General features: G+C 38.5%; 4 protein-coding genes across 4 annotated transcripts; 3 read left to right on the top strand and 1 right to left on the bottom strand.

Annotated features, from left to right (window-relative positions):
- LOC18787179 (protein IQ-DOMAIN 1) lies at positions 1,136 to 4,326 on the top strand. The gene is made up of 5 exons (XM_007219192.2): positions 1,136 to 1,579; positions 1,681 to 1,847; positions 2,585 to 2,893; positions 2,995 to 3,396; positions 3,483 to 4,326. The coding sequence occupies exons 2-5, from the start codon at positions 1,767 to 1,769 to the stop codon at positions 4,128 to 4,130; spliced, it is 1,440 nt and encodes a 479-aa protein (XP_007219254.1). The 5' UTR covers positions 1,136 to 1,579; positions 1,681 to 1,766; the 3' UTR covers positions 4,131 to 4,326.
- LOC18785395 (soluble starch synthase 1, chloroplastic/amyloplastic) lies at positions 4,823 to 10,001 on the top strand. The gene is made up of 15 exons (XM_007220578.2): positions 4,823 to 5,305; positions 6,200 to 6,567; positions 6,733 to 6,810; positions 6,917 to 7,041; positions 7,193 to 7,274; positions 7,387 to 7,560; positions 7,857 to 7,938; positions 8,072 to 8,163; positions 8,240 to 8,302; positions 8,396 to 8,485; positions 8,656 to 8,780; positions 8,859 to 8,967; positions 9,055 to 9,110; positions 9,214 to 9,253; positions 9,432 to 10,001. The coding sequence occupies exons 1-15, from the start codon at positions 5,011 to 5,013 to the stop codon at positions 9,588 to 9,590; spliced, it is 1,938 nt and encodes a 645-aa protein (XP_007220640.1). The 5' UTR covers positions 4,823 to 5,010; the 3' UTR covers positions 9,591 to 10,001.
- LOC18787537 (phytolongin Phyl2.2) lies at positions 10,930 to 12,603 on the top strand. Its single transcript, XM_020558001.1, has one exon. It carries the CDS (start codon positions 11,394 to 11,396, stop codon positions 12,162 to 12,164), a length of 771 nt encoding a protein of 256 aa, XP_020413590.1. The 5' UTR covers positions 10,930 to 11,393; the 3' UTR covers positions 12,165 to 12,603.
- LOC18785474 (PP2A regulatory subunit TAP46) lies at positions 13,649 to 16,644 on the bottom strand. Its single transcript, XM_020558082.1, has 9 exons — positions 16,330 to 16,644; positions 16,107 to 16,229; positions 15,867 to 15,953; positions 15,609 to 15,713; positions 15,273 to 15,434; positions 15,035 to 15,070; positions 14,869 to 14,940; positions 14,269 to 14,549; positions 13,649 to 14,069 (listed from the first exon to the last, which is right to left on the bottom strand). Exons 1-9 carry the CDS (start codon positions 16,426 to 16,428, stop codon positions 13,823 to 13,825), a joined length of 1,212 nt encoding a protein of 403 aa, XP_020413671.1. The 5' UTR covers positions 16,429 to 16,644; the 3' UTR covers positions 13,649 to 13,822.

Raw genomic sequence — 16,935 nt, 5'->3', positions numbered from 1 at the left:
AGGAAGAAAGTTATTTATTTATGTGGTGGAACCATATTGCCCACAGTACAGGTTTCTTTCAAAACAGACAAATCTGTATATATAATATATGCACTAGCCTTACAAATATCCCCTCTCCCTTTCCCTCATCTCCTCACAAGTCACAAGTCAGTCACACCCAATGGAAACTGAAAATTTAATGCACAAAAAAAGACCAATACGTACAATATTGTTTGTGTGCATTGCATTAATGAACACAATGTAAATAGAAATTTGTTTGGCAAAACCATAATTACTCTTTGAAAAGCAAAAAACAAGCCATTGCGCTTTGAAAAGCAAAAAAGAAGCCATTGCGAATTGGCAACCGACAGGGGACATGGAGTCTAACTCTTCACCAAATTAATTATGTGTTGGCAAAGTGGGGAGGCTGTGTTTGAGGAATTAGTTGTGTGGTAATAAGAATTTGGTGAACCCCAACAGCGATGGTGAGGCTGATTTTATTAATTAAGTGGACTGTGGTGGAGGTGGAGCCAGCCAATGGAACTTGGAAGACACAAAAGACAGGCCAACGTATATGCACTATGTATGCCCTGCAACTTGGGGTCATGGATGTGACCTAAGTTTTAAGTTGCGTGACAAAATATTGAATTTTTCCCTTCAAACAAAACAAGAAAATGAAAAGTCTTTCCTATATAAATTATAATAATGATTTTTATTATTATTCAATTTTCTTTGTAATTTTAAGAAGAAGAAGAAATTAAGCAAGCAAAGCAGTATGTTCCCTAAAATTAAACAAATGTCATTAGCAAAAAGTTACCATGGATCTCGAGTCTCGATCTCTTTCTACGTTTGGTGGGGAAGGGAATTATTAATTTGCAATTACTCCATTACAGTTAATGATTTGATTGATTTCACTCTAATTTGGAATATTTCCTACGCCAAACTAACAACTAATTATATATTAAGATAGGGAAAATAGAAAAGTAAAAAAAAAAAAAGCATTAAATCCGTGACTTGATTAAAAGGAAAAGGCTTCTAATCTAATTATTTTGTTTCTTGTACAAGGTTAGTAATTTGTATATATATATATATATATATATATATATATATATATATAATACAGCAGAAGAAGAGTGTTGTTGAGTAGCTAGCTAGCTACCTGCACAATTTTAGTGAAACTTTTACGAGCCAAGGCTGTGCTCTAGACGACGTGGCAGGAGCCCAATTGGACCAACTTGGCAACTGCAAACATTAACATTATATTATCATGGTATGTAATGTAATATGTAGTATGCATACTAGATCGAATCGCACGTGAAATCGTTAAATAGTAACGGCGATTGCGCGAGCTGGCAGTTATTACCCTCACACTCACACACACACCCTTCCCATTTCTCTCTCCATCTGTCTCTTGCTGCTGAGGTTCGTTTGTTGTCTCCCTCTAGACATGTTTCACTCTTGATTTTTTCACCTCATTTTCTTTGTTTGATTTCTAAGAAAGATATATGTCTGTCTGAATTATATATGCTTGTAAGATGAGAGCAATTAGGTTCAGGCCAACAGAACCAAGCTCTTCAACTTAGATTCTTCTCATCATCAGGTTTGATATATATGTCTTATTTCTATATAAATATAATCATGGTTCTGAATGAATTGCTGTTTCAATTCAAATTATGGTTCTTTTTTTGACTTGGACGGCAGGAGATACAGTTTCTACGTCCTGACATTGTGGTGGGTTTTGTGAATACGATGAGGGCAATGAGATCGAGTTGATCTTCTCGCCGGAGATGGGGAAGAAAGGAAGCAGCTGGTTTTCGTCAGTTAAGAAAGTTTTCAAAAGTTCTTCTAAGGACTCACCGGACAAAAAGGTTAATTATTTCTTAATCTCACTCTTTTTTCTTAGTTCACAAATGAAGCAATCAACTTTGTGTAAAGTCTGCAGTACTTATCACGTATACTCATTAGTTACTCTTTTAACTTAAGTACAAATTGTTAAAGGGGATATATATATATATATATATATATGCTTTGCAAAATTTAACGTCCAAAATGATTTAGAAATCGTATGGTAATAATTAAGCTTAATTATTTAGATACAACATATAGATCAATCAAGATCGTGACCTCTGTTTGTTGGAAGGTGATGAAAAGCACAAGTGGAATCACATGAAAGAAAGATGAACCAGAGCTACCCTTAAGGTACTGGCATTTTTAGGACCACGAACGCAGAAAAGAAAGATGCTCATCCCATCCCATCCTATGGTCCCCTATCAACATCACCATACACATATTGATATACCAAACCAAAGCTAAGCTAATCTTTCTAGCTAGCTATGCACACTAAGGCACATGAAGGAGACATGACTTATTATTGTCATGCCACCTAAGCTATCACATCAGGGACCATATTATTGGCATTTTTTTGAATTATATATATATATATATATATATATACACACAAATAATAGTTTAAATTACTCTAAATTAATCTATTATACGGAAAAAAAGAAGATTTGAACTTGGATGAAAGGTGATGAACACACTGTCATGTCTTAATTTAGTGTAAATTCTAATTTCTAATAGTATTGACATGATTTAATTTCAGAAGGAATTAACTGGGGAGAAATGGCAGCAACATGATGCGGCAGAGGTTGTGTCGTTTGAACATTTTCCTGCAGAGAGTTCACCGGACATCACCAACGACGAGTGCACCACTGTATCATCAACTCCTCTCAATTCTGATAAAGATAGAAACCATGCCATTGCTGTTGCAGTGGCAACCGCTGCCGCTGCTGAAGCTGCTGTTGTCGCAGCACAAGCCGCCGCTAAAGTTGTTCGATTGGCCGGCTATGGACGCCACTCTAAGGAAGAAAGAGCTGCAACTCTCATACAGTCACATTACAGAGGCTACCTAGTAATTACCCTTTTCCCTTAATTTAATTTAAGGCCGACTCATTAATTAACTTGCTTATAAGTTATAAGAATTATTGTGTTAATTAATTTTGAATTATGCAGGCTCGACGTGCGCGACGTGCTTTGAAGGGATTGGTGAGGCTACAAGCATTGGTGAGAGGCCATAATGTGCGAAAGCAAGCACAAATGACAATGCGGTGCATGCAGGCATTAGTGCGTGTACAAGCCAGAGTTCGAGCTCGACGGCTCCAATTAACCAAAGGCAAGCTTCACAACAAGGCAGATCAGGATCAATATTATGACGAGGATGACGATGATGAACAGGAAAGAAGAGCATTTATGGAGGAAGCTGAAGAGCAAAAGCTCATGAGTCCCGCGAAGAAATATGAAATGCAAAGTAGGAATGGCACCACTAGGCATCAAAGCTTCAAGGAAAATGCCTCAAAGAAACATGATGCTGAGGTCAAAAGAGAGAGAGCTCTCGCTTATGCTTATAGCTACCAGGTCTGTGTCTTACCTCAGCGAGCTCTTTTGCTCGTCTTTGTGTATGATCCATTTAATTTTAGGGTTTCCCTTTTGTTGTTTATCAGAAGCAGCAACAACTTCTACAACCCACTCATGATGGTACCGAATTTGGGCTCCAGCCCAATCAGAGTGATAAGGCCCAATGGGGTTGGAATTGGCTCGAGCGTTGGATGTCATCGCAACCCAACCAGGCCCGCCCCTCAGGACCACGAGATACCTCTTTCGGGACAAACATCACCACTACAACAACCACCGACAACATGTCCGAGAAGACAGTTGAAATGGACACCGTCGCAGCTTCGAGCTCGCCTCACATCAATATGGGCCTACTCAATCAGGACATGATCGACTCGAACCCCTATTCAACCCGGCAGCACCGCAGACAAAGCTCGAACAACGTTCCTAGTTACATGGCCCCGACCCAATCTGCTAAGGCCAAGGCACGAGGCCTAGGCTTAGGCAAGCAGCGCTGCCCGCCCACTCCTCAATGGAACCCATCAACAAAGAGAGGGTCTGTAATTGGATCGGGCTGTGATTCGTCAAGCTCAGGTGGGGGGACAGCAACCTTCGTAATCGCAAGAAGTCCAAGCCCAAAACACAATGGACCACGTGGGCAGGCTAGGGGAGGTGTGGCCTTTGGCCCAGATTCACCCCTCGGTGAGGATTGGGGCCTGCCTCTTGCTGTTCATGGTTGGAGACATGATTACGACTAATGTTCTTTGAATAAGGTGTGATATGAATTTCCATGGCTGGATTTTTTTCATTAACAAAAAACAAAAAACAAAAAACAAAACAGACTTTGTGTGTTATTATTTATTTAATTGTGGTATGATAAAGGATCGACGAGGCTTGTAATAAATATATAATTATCTGTGAAATATTATAGAAATGGTGCCGTTATGTTATGTATGATCATATTTAGGTAAAATGTCCGCATTATTATCATTCAAGTACAACTATAATTATCTATTAATTTCACTATTACTAGGTGGGGGTTTTTTTGCAACTTAATTAACAACAAAAAGAGCCAAAATAAAAAAAATAAAAAAAAATAAATTTAACATAGTTTCATTTCATGTGACTCTCGGGAAAGACACTATTGTTCGAGTGCAGTTTCCAGTTGATCTGCTTTGCCAAAGCAGCTTTGGCATCATGTGCATCTCACTCTACTTCTCATCTATTTATCACTTTCCACGTGTACCGTCCTGAATATGCCACACGTCAATCACCTGAGTCATAATCGCCTGTGTCACTATCAGACGCCAAAACCATCCTGCCTGTCGTGATATTTTACACGGCATAAACCGACAAAATGTGTTATTTAGTATATGACACGTGGGAGCATTGGATTGGGTGAACATTTTTTACAGGGATGTGGTGTAACACTGAGGATCCATGTTCTGAGTTTGGCGCTTTTTCTGGATCTCACGTATCTGATCCTCACAGGTGTACGTAGTTCCTTGTTTGTGTGTGACATCTAATTTTGCTGGCTTTTCTTCGTTCTTTCAAACGTAATTCACGATACCTTCCGTCCTATATTGGACTCGGGTCTATTCTCTCTCTCTCCAGCCCTTCTGTGTCAAACAAACTCTAATGGAGTCTTTGAAATTTACTAGTTTAATCCCATGCAAATCGTCCGTAAATCTGATTCCAACTACTAAATTTGTGAATCATGAGGTGATTGGGCAAGTGGGTTTTGTTCCTCTGTGGAAAAGAAGAAGTACAAGACCGGCTTTCAGGCTTAGAGCACAAGTTTCAGGTGGAAGTGGCGGTGCCCAAGACGGGGCTTCAGCACTTGAAGACCAGAGGGAGGAAAAAGGTGTTCTTTTGGGCGCCGAGACGGATAGCTCTGGCTCTGTTATTGGGTTTAACTTGATTCCTCCCAATGGTATGTTTGTTTGTTTGTATTTTCAGGCTTGTTTTTCAATTTGGCTCTGGCTCTGTTATCTGGGCAGACACTTGTTTGAATTCTTTTGTTCATACTGTTAAATTAAATGCCTTTCTCCTTCGTTTTCTTTGTTTTTCCATCTATAAATTCTTCGGCTTTTCCCTGTTTTTAAATTGGTTTCTCACATATTCTTCAATGAATTTTAAGGCCCTTTTGTTGAAGCTGAACTAACTGTCAAATCTGATCTTTGCATGCCACTTATAGATGAGAAAGTAAGGCGGAGGAAGTGTACCAAGACAATTCCCCCCTTCCCCTCTTTCTTTCTGATTTAATGTGATCACATTGTATGGCGTACTGCTGGAGACACAACCTAACCTTGGCATGATGATAGATATTTGATGCACTGGTTGGTACATATGGAGTGAATGCTCTTAAAATTCTAAGTGTTGTTTAGCCCCCAGTTCCCAAAATTCATTGTTTTTTATTTTATAAGAGATGTATGATGTGTCAATGAAGTATCTATATTTAGTATACTGGGGCCTTTTCTGAATTAGTGGTGGATTTTCATGGAATCTTTACTTGTCTGTGAGGCGCCCTTGGTTTTCGATGTCCACATCAATTTGCATGTGAAGACACAGGTCCTTGCATTCCATGTGGTCTCCACCTTGGATTGTATTTTACCACGTCGTAACAGTATGCTGCATTTCATTGTTAGAATTCAGTGACCCTGCAAATTTTGATGAATAGTTCCAAATCCTGCATGTTGACATCTTCCTTTTCTTTTTTCCGGCTATTTAAACAAAACGAATTCATAAACACGCCAGCACATCAGTTTGCAAGAAAAAAATTGAATATGAATTTTTGTGGACCTATCTGATATTTTTTTTTCTGCAGGTGAACTCAAAGTCCCTGACTCTCCTCCTGAAGATGCAACTTCTGATAGACTGGACGAAACAGAGGACATAGATGGCAAAGAAAAATCCAAAGCAAAAGTAACACGCAACATTGTGTTTGTTACTGCTGAAGCTGCACCTTATTCAAAGACAGGAGGCTTAGGAGATGTTTGTGGTTCTTTGCCTACTGTTCTAGCTGCACGTGGACACCGTGTTATGGTTGTCTCTCCTAGATATCAAAATGGTACTGCTGCTGCAGACCAGAAATTTTCTGGTGCTCTTGATTTGGATACCCGCATCAAGATCTATTGTTTTGGAGGAGACCAAGAAGTTGGTTTCTTCCATGAATACAGGGAAGGTGTTGATTGGGTAAGATATTGAGGATATTTTAGTTCTTGTGTTCTAGTATATCCTACTTAAAACAGTTTGGCAGGAAATTTATAATTTTTTAGAACCCGAATCTGTTCTTTAGTAATATCTCCAGACTGGGAGGTTTCTCTTGACAATGACGATCTCTTTCCCTTGCTTCTTTAGGTATTTGTGGACCACCCATCATTCCATAGACCTGGAAATCCATATGGAGATAGTTTTGGTGCATTTGGTGATAATCAGGTGTAGTTTTGAATTAAACAAGTTGTACATAGGGGATAGATCATTTAAGTTGTATCGTGTTTTATTCACAAATAATGATAAGTTTTATTCTCATTTGGTTTTACAGTTTCGGTTCACTTTACTTTGCCATGCAGCATGTGAAGCACCATTGGTGCTTCCATTGGGAGGGTACACCTATGGGGAAAAATGCCTATTTATGGTCAATGACTGGCATGCAGGCCTTGTGCCATTGTAAGTAGTTTCAACTAATTAATTGGTTAGCTATATGGTTTTCTTTCTTAATTCTTTTGCTATATGTTTCCTTCTTTCTTTATTTTCCTTTTTTCGAGTAAAGTTAGTTAGTGATGGTGGAGTTCTGATCATTATATGTCCTTTGATTCAGACTTTTGGCTGCCAAGTATCGTCCATATGGAGTTTATAAGGATGCCCGAAGTGTTGTGGTAATTCATAACCTTGCACATCAGGTTGATGTTTTTTCTTTCTTTTCCTGATACCAATCTTCAGTCATATGTCCCATCCAATATAAAAAGGTAGTTATTTTTAAAGTAATCTTATAAATTTTTGTCTTGTAATAAGGGAGTGGAACCTGCAGTAACATTCAAGAATTTGGGGATACCTCCAGAGTGGTATGGAGCACTGGAATGGGTGTTTCCAACATGGGCAAGGACCCATGCTCTTGACACAGGTGAAGCAGTGAACATCCTAAAGGGTGCAATCGTGACATCTGATCGGATTCTGACAGTCAGCGAGGTCAGTTGTATTTCATATATAATTTTTATGGCGTCTCATTTGATGAGATATGAAGCATTTTTCTGGTGATCAGTAATATGACCTTTATTTGGATTTTTCATCCTCGTGACATATTTTGAATTGGAAAGCTTTAATTGATAAATGCCAGTGTGAGATAATCTTGTTCCTGTAATTATGATTATAGAATGTTTAGGCCACTTGTATTGTCGAAATGATAGCGTTGCCAGAACTTTCCTGTCAGACGTGCCTTCATGCTATTCTTCTTGTAATGTTCAATTAATACCTTCTAATTGTAGGGATATTCCTGGGAAATAACAACTGTTGAAGGCGGATATGGTCTAAATGAGCTACTAAGCAGTAGAAAGAGTATTATCACTGGTACGTCACTTGAACTTCATATCTCATTGTCTAGCTTTCAATGTGCCATGATTGAGGAGAATAACTCTTAATCAAGAGAATAACACCATCTGCTGATGGCATTTTATTTTTCTAATTTTGCTTTAATGAACAGGAATCACAAATGGCGTTGATGTGGTTGAATGGGACCCGTCTTCTGATGTGCATATTGCTTCCCACTATTCTGCTGATGATCTTTCCGGAAAGGTGGCTAAGTGTATCATTTTAAGATGGTGTGTTATTATACTATAGTTCTCTTACCCCTGTTGTCTGCCAACTGCAGGTTCAATGCAAGCTTGCTTTGCAGAAGGAATTAGGTCTTCCCATTAGGCCTGATTGCCCATTGGTAAGACATAAGCTGTTAATCTCTATTTATGCTCAGGTTTGGCAGCAAAGTATACTCTGCTCCTAATATTGATTTGAGTTTTGAACTTTGTAGATTGGATTCATTGGGCGACTGGACTACCAGAAAGGCATTGACCTGATTCAGTCGGGAATGCCACAGCTTATGGAAGATGATGTGCAATTTGTGAGTTTTCTCCTTTTCATGCATTTTGATTGTATGATTTTATGTAGTTTGTTCCCGTCATTCAACACAGAAGGTTTTTAGTTTCTACTGAAAACTTTTGTTGTGGATACTACATTTCATTGTGACTCTGTTGTTTCAAGTTTCAACTAAAGGTATGTAATATGTTTCAGGTTATGCTGGGGTCTGGGGACCCACTGTGTGAAGATTGGATGAGAGCAGCAGAAGCAACATATAAAGATAAATTCCGCGGTTGGGTTGGATTTAATGTCCCAGTTTCTCATAGAATAACTGCAGGGTAATTTAAGATCTTTGTTTCATTGTTTAGAGGTTACTATGTACGTCCATGCACTGACCCTGATTCTGGAATTACCAGCTGTGACATACTCTTGATGCCCTCAAGATTCGAGCCCTGTGGACTAAATCAGTTGTACGCAATGAGATATGGAACTGTACCAGTGGTTCACAGCACAGGGGGACTTAGAGTGAGTTTAAACACTTGGAAGATTAATTGTGGTTCTTTCATCATGTGGCTTCGTTGCCTTAGATGCTTTCTGTTATTTGTTTTCCAGGATACAGTATTGAATTTTAATCCATATGCTCAAGGTGGCCAAGGCGACGGGACAGGGTATGTTTACTTAGTCTATGGCTTGGTGCATTTTCTTGACAGTCTCTCATCATAAAAATTCATAGAATCAAACTTATTGCATCCTTGTGGAATATATTGGCAGGTGGACTTTCTCTCCACTGACAAAAGAGAGCATGTTGGCGGTAAGTTAGTTCATTGTTTCCTTTTTTAAAACCGAAACACACATACTTTCTGTGTGTTATATAGAAGAAGTTAAGTCCGTCTGATGCACTATATAATCTTGCAGAGTTTACTGGTAGCACAATAAACTTACTATTATTATTTGTCCCCATCCTAACTTGAACGGTTAATAATCGACAGGCGCTGAGACTTGCATGTAGGACTTTCACAGAGTATAAGCCTTCTTGGGAGGGATTGATGAAAAGAGGTATGGAGAGAGACTTCACATGGGAAAGTGCTGCTGTTAAGTACGAGCAGGTCTTCGAATGGGCATTTATCGACCCGCCGTATATTTGCTGAGGAAGTAAAAGACTAAAAGAAAAGAAGAAGCAAGATATGAAGAATAACCTCCAAAATTTTCCTGGTTCATTGACTAAGAAGTATAGGGTATCCGTATCCTGTTTCTTATCCATCAGCTTAGATCCTACACACTTACACACAGAAGCTTTAGTCTTGGTTGTTTTCTTTGGTCTACACGGAAGGTGTATTGGAGAGTAATTATTTTACCTCACTCTGATTCATTGAGTATATAAAAAGAGGAATTCAATTCCCTTTTTTTTTAGGCCAACCTTATAATAGAGACGTTTTTTGTTCTACTTTATTTAGTAAAAGAAAATGGAAACGTTTGTTTCTTTCTGAATAAAGGTATTATACAGTAGCAGAAAATAAAAAAATGTATTAAGGGAAATCATTGATTCATGGTTCTTCTCAGTGCCGTGTTGGTAAAAGTTGAGGCTTGCTGTCATTGACGGGTAGTGAGAGTATTCAATCTTCTTTGGAACTTTTTTTTCATTAAAGAGAGAAGAAAAAAGTCGATGCTTTCAGATAGAGACACTTTGTTTTGATCTTGACCATCCAATCTTTTGATGTCTATCATTTCAATATTTTCAGATTTACTATCCTAACTGTTCCAGATGATCTAGGCTACTTTCACGACTTAAAACTGGATTAATCAGAATGCCAAAGAAAAAAGTCTAAAATAAAGCAAGAAAGAATGTAATCAAACTAAGTAAAGATTAATTATTCTTGAGAGAGTAGATTGAGAGAATTTTTAGTTTGAAAACAAGCATGTTCTTCCAAGTTTCAATTCAACAATGTCTTTCTTTAATAAATCTCTAATTCTTATCAATGCATTTTCAAAATCTTTTTCAACATACGATGTAAATTTATCAACTATTATTTTTTTTATTATACAAGTAATATTATGGATGATTTGAACACAAGACTTTAAAAATAACTACTCTTAACTATTTGAGCTACAAATTTCTTACATTTATCAACAATCTTTGACTTCAATCGTATAGAATAATTGCATAGACTCTTAAAATAAAGGTCGGTAGAAATTCAAACTCAGTTACCAACACAAATTTACTAATGAACTGTGATTAATCAACAATCTTTGATTAACGAATTGTTAAATTTTTTTTTTAAACCAATGCACTTTTGCACCGCCATTGGAAATGTGCGTGACCCACGCAAGAAGAAAATAAATAAAAGATTAACATGTGCAGCACCAACAGGCCAGCGAGCACCGAGGTTGAAGCTTACACGTTGAAAAAAAAAAAAAAAAAAAAATCGATTTTGACCTTGCTGGCGTGCTGCAATTAGGTATTTCGGTAATATAACTTTCGCATAAGGGCAAATTGGACAAAAAAAGCCGTTATTCCCTTTCTTTTCGAGGGTTGCTTCCCATGGATCCAACTGTTGATTCCTCCTTTCCTTCGGAGGAGTCCAAACCCTAGATATTTACAGAGAGATTTGTGTAGAGATAGATAGTGCGGAAGATCTTCAGGGAAATGATTTAGAGAGAGAGAGAGAGAGAGAGAGAGAGAGAGAAGAAGAAGAAGAAGAAGAAGAAGAGAAAATCTACAAGAAACAGGTTTAGAGTGGGGAGGGGATTTGCAAGATTTGTTCTTTCTGAATCGAACACCCACGAAACCAGTCGATTTTTGCAGACAGCAAATCCCAATTAGAAGCCCCGAGTTACTCTGCGAATTCTCTCGGCCTCCATTTCAAATCAAAATCCCATGTCCTCCTTCAAATCCAGGCCATTAATTTGCCATTGAAGCCTCAAACTTTTTGATTTTGTTGAAGAACAATTCGATGATTTCGAATCCAAATCTCATTTACTACGCCTGCATTGCCCATAAAACCACAATTATCGGCGAGTTCTCCAAAGAACCCGGTCTCGGAGCCTTGGCTCAACAATGCATCGAGATAACCCCACCTCACCATTCCATGTACACTCACACGGTGAGAAAAAGAACCTACACCTTCTTAATTCATGACCCTTTTGTCTATTTTGCTATATTCGATGATGATCTTGATCAGTCCGAGGCCCTTTCCTTCTTAAACCGCTTAAAATGCGATTTTGAGGAGGCTAATGGTAGTGGGTCGATATTGGTTCGTGATAATTATGCCTCCCATTGCTTCCAAGCTCAGTTTGATTCGATTATCCGAAAAATAATGGCCTCGGACTTGGAGTTGCCCAATTCTCCTCCAGCCAGTCGAAATCTCAGCTTGAGTTCGAGCAAAGGGAAGAAATTGGTCTTGACACCGCTGCTTGGGAAGAAGACCAGCGAAGGGTTGAAGAAGAAGAAGAGATTGTCTGGGGAGCTTAATGGGGATGCTGGCAAAGATGTGACCACAATGGAGAAGAAGGTGGATGTTTGTGATGACGTTAATGGTGGGTTTAGAGATTTTTCATTGCAAACACAAAAGAATGGTCCTTTGCTTTCAGGTGATCGCCAAAAGGCCAAGCAAGTTTGGAGGAAACATGTTTGGGTGGTGTTGATGCTCGACTTGTTTGTCTGTGCCATCTTGTTTGGGATTTGGTTGTGGGTTTGCAGGGGATTCAAGTGCATTGACGGTTGAATTGGCTGATTTGGAAGGTTGTGGCGTCTTCTTGGGAGATGTTTCAGTGGTGTATTGTGTTTTTGCTATACTTTGAAGATGAATGAGAATTCTGTAACATTACAAACAAGCTCTTGGAGGGATAAGTTAGCGAAATCGATCGGGATGGGTTCGCAGTTTATTGTTGTACTGGTAACTTTCTTGGCCCTATCGATGAACTTCTTGTATGTATCTTAAGCGGTATAACTTGTGTTATACAGTTAGCGATAAGCCTTTTCATGTAATGCATCAAATTGTGTATACTTATAGGTAATTACTGTGCGGGCATTGTGTTTACTTTCCTTCCATTGTTTTCAGTTGATGTTGTAATTGCTCAAATGTTTTGATATTTGGGTTTACAAATAGAAACTGTTTGTTTGCATTAATGGAAGTTGTTGATTGTTTCTGATTTTTATTTCAATTTTCTGTGCATTGTGTAATTGCTCAAATCATGAATATCACTGTCTGGATAGGCAGTTCTTCAATAGTCATAGTATTAGTGGGGAACAGTGGTACACTTTCCCTTCCATGGATAATTCCTCTTTTTCATCTGCCATTTGCTCTGACATTACACAAATATATGATGTTTAGTGTAATGATCTTCTGAAAAAGTTGAGGTTCATCATACACATGTGCTAGATAAGTTACGCTGGATCTTTAAATTAAACCGTGGGATAATATCGTTTGCTGTCTCTATCTATTAACCCTTGAGTTGATAGTGTTCCGCCATTCTTTGACTGCAGTGAAAGAGATGCACAATAAGTATTAGGGAGTATATTTCCTTGCCTAGGTTTTATTCGATCTTGTTTGTTGCATAGGTTAAACAGGGAGGGAATACATTGCATACTGGTGTCCAGCAAAAGTTTCTATAGGATATGAAATTTCGACGTAAGCATCTCTAGAGCATATCATAATTCTAACCCCCTGTTAGAAACCTAAGGAAGGAATTACTTTGTCAATGAACTAGGTTCTTGCACAATAATTCAGAGCTTGAACATGTGGCAAGCTAAATGGGAAGGACCTCAGCAAGTTCTAGTAATTTAAAAGTTGTCGCCACTTCTCCAAGAATATCATTTGCAGCAACAGATCGTGTGATAGAGGCAAGTTATAAATCACTCTATAAACCATTTTAGGCTATCAGTATCAATCAGAGAGCCATTTATTTCTTTCTCAAGATTTCAACTTTAGTGGAGGCGTGGGGAGATAATCATGCACATTTGAAGAGAAGAAAAGTTCGATTTTTATTTTATTCTTTATCTCGCCAGTTCTGATAAAAGAGGTTGAAGCTAACGATGGATTGAATAGTTGTTACATTTCCACCTGCTGGTTATCACCAAATTGCATCAGAAAAGAAATCTTAAAGGTGTATACTTTGTAAAGCATAATACGGGCAACGAATTAGCTTATTTTAGAAGTTACCATATGAACAGAAAATCGACTGCGATGCAAAGACAACTGGACCAGAATTTCTCTGCGTGACTCATGAGAACATTTTATTCAAATAAATATCCTGGGTACTATACATAAGTTAAATCTAGACAACAAAAGAACATACAAAATACAACAAAAATTTCTAACTTTCCAGTAAATCAAAATTCTAGAAAATGCTTCCGTAAACCAGGATTGCTCCACGTGTCATTTTATCCACAAGGGGTGAGCTTCTTATTGCCAGCACCCCGAGGATTATCATCTTTCCAGTCATCCCATGCCCTCGCCTTATCTTGAGCAGCATCATCATCTTCATCCTCCTCAGGCGGTCCTGGTTTCCTACTCTCCTTGTACCATGCAGAATTGGCTTCTTCCATAAGTTTAACATTCCTCTCTTGCCATGTATTCATTATCTCCATCTCCTTCAGCCCAGCTTCCTCTATGCTCATGGTGGGCAACCTTGCACGGTAATTAAATTTGGCATCTCAAAGGAATGTTTAAAATGAGAAAAGAAGAAATCACAAACACAAAATCCAGATATTTCCATCATATGCTCGTGATAAATTAGACTAAGCATATCAAGTAACACAAGTATAAAGTATTTCTCCATTTTCCTTTAACGCACTTAATAGTTATTAATCAGACCCTGGAAATGTACCTATGACTGGGCTGGAACACCTGAGCTGCCATCCTTTCCCTCTCACTTGTTGGATTTCCACCTACAAGACTCGCTGGTCCAAATATTAGTGGCTGGTGTTTATGTTCATGCATCTGCGATACACTTGCTCTCCCTTCTAGAACATCTTGAGCAAAAGTTGCACATGTGATAGGCTCGGATGGTCTGGTATACTGCACTCGAGCAGCAGCATCACGATGCCAAGCTTCCGCCCTCTTGGCCCGATCATCAAGAACATCTTGATAAAATTCCTTGTTCCCATCCTGAAACACATGACAAACAGAAAACCTTTCAGAACTCCATTCTTTCACTTTTCTTTTGACAAACCTTTCAGAAAACCCGTTCTTTCACTTGAACACTAGAACTTTACCCACTAACCATCTATTAACTACAGAAATATACTGAACAGATAGCTTTCTTCTCAAAACATTTGGTGCAATGCTCTAGTGATTTTGTCCCTCTTTTCACTTCCAATTATCACCCAAAATTGCGAATTCATGACAGAGTAATGTTACTCAAACACCCACAATGTTAGTATACAACACAAGTCATCAATAGCACACAGATGTTGATATCAAATACCTGTGACTGCCTTTCCTTAAAAGCCTGAAGCATCTCTTCCTCTTTCTTTAGCATCTCCAGCAGATCAAAAGCCTGAACATGATTGCATGGAAGGAAGACATGAGTATGAATTGACATGTATAAAGATGATTTCATGTGGAAGATTACTTTAAAGCCATAAACTAACCTTACAAACTGCCAAAGAGATAGTAGTAAACCAAGCCTGCAAGAAAAGGGATGTGGTTAGACATTTAAACTTGTCAAAACACTGTAATGTAAAACCAAATAACAATTCAGTAACAAGGAGGTGAATGCCATTGGGACTCCACATTCACTAACAGTAATTTATGCATATTGGCACTCAAAATGGGTCCAATGAGTGCTAATGTACTGCCCTACATAAACGTAACAAGAACTATACTAACCTCTCGCTCCTCCTCTCCATCATCATCCAGCACATCTTCCTCTCCTGCCTCAATAGGAGTTGACAAGGCAGCTGCTTTAGTTGAACGCCCTCTTCGCTCTTTCCGCTCCTTAATTTCCAACAATTTTGATTCTGCAGCTCTTTGGCGTTTGAATCGAGCAATCTGGATACAGAAACAAGTAGAATAAGTAGCATACTAACACCAAGCTTCTACTTTCATATCACATGTTAGCCACTCCAAAATGTAAACAAGTCAGCAGCACAAATAATGCAATTATACAAGCCATGAGTCTCCAAGAAATTTGAGTGAATATGATAAGAAAATTGAAGTAAGTACCTTCAGAGCTCTTCTATCAACAAGTGAATTTGGGCCATCTGGCGCAGATGTTTGTAACTCCTCTTCAGGTACAAGTTCCATTGCCTCACAAAACGATATAAATTCCTACAAGATGCCACCCTCCTAATTTAGCTTTAATAGAAACATAAACTTTGAACTATTCAACGGAACACATATACTCGTACAAATACATTGATGAACATGATAGTTCGATGATCTTATTGCTTTACTGACAAGTAACTATTGAATATGCTTCACCTTTAACTTAGCCTGGGATGCCTTAAGAATCTGTATCCTGTCATCCTGTGCAACTTTTTCAGTTAACTCACCAAGATAATATGGCACCTGTAACCAAAATACCATTAGAAGTTCATAATATTTAAACCAAAGAGAAAATCTTTCCGAGCTATTATCTGAAATGACTGCTAAATGCAGATTGGTAGAAAACATTCATAGTTCCATAATATAAAAATTAAAAAAAAAACCCAGGAGAATTACCAGAAGATATTTGAGATTGGTGGTGCTGATATCCTCCTTGGTCTCGTTGGTTGAGAACAAGCCCAGCTTGCTTATCATTTCATCGCACTTCTCCAAAGCCTTGCATCCCTTCCTCACCACCTCCTAATATCCAAACCACCACAAACGCAATCGAATCACCCAAATCAATTACACAATAAAACATTATAATGTACCCATAAACTTATGGTGTGGAGTAGTGTACCTGATCAACATCGCCGGACTCTGTCGCTGTTAGATGGATCTTCTGAGCTTGCTCGAAGAGAGCGGGTAGAGGCATATCCTCCATGTTAAATTCACCCATATAATCCCAGTAAGGAGCTTTCTCTGCGAGTTAAGCTGGTGATTCCTAAAATGTACGGCGGTTGAATTGCAAATTTGAAAAATTAGGGATTTCAGATTTGGGAATCAGATTCTCAAGAAGACGATAGAAATACAGAACTTTCCGGATATGAGATGGAGAGATATTTATAGGGGGAGATACCCCGCCTAAGGCGTATGTTAGACTCAAGCTCTGTCCAGTGTGGAGTGGTGCACGGGTTGTCTATGTGATCTCTACGCTTGGTACGCCACGTCGATAAAATGATTAGATAAGTATAGCCGCGCGGCTATACTATTTTTAAAATCATTAATAAAACCGAGTATAGCCGGGCGGCTATACTATTTTTTAATCATTAATAAAACCGAGTATAGCCGGGCGGCTATACTATTTTTTAAATCATTAATAAAACCGAGTATAGCCGCGCGGCTATACTATTTTTGGGGTCAACAACACTTCTATGAACGACGATATATTTGTTGTCGTTGTCGT

This window comes from Prunus persica, chromosome G2 (genome assembly GCF_000346465.2).
Source record: "Prunus persica cultivar Lovell chromosome G2, Prunus_persica_NCBIv2, whole genome shotgun sequence".
NCBI classification, from domain to species: domain Eukaryota; kingdom Viridiplantae; phylum Streptophyta; class Magnoliopsida; order Rosales; family Rosaceae; genus Prunus; species Prunus persica.
Note: the sequence above shows the minus strand (reverse complement) of the source record. Positions and strands in the feature narration are given on the sequence as shown.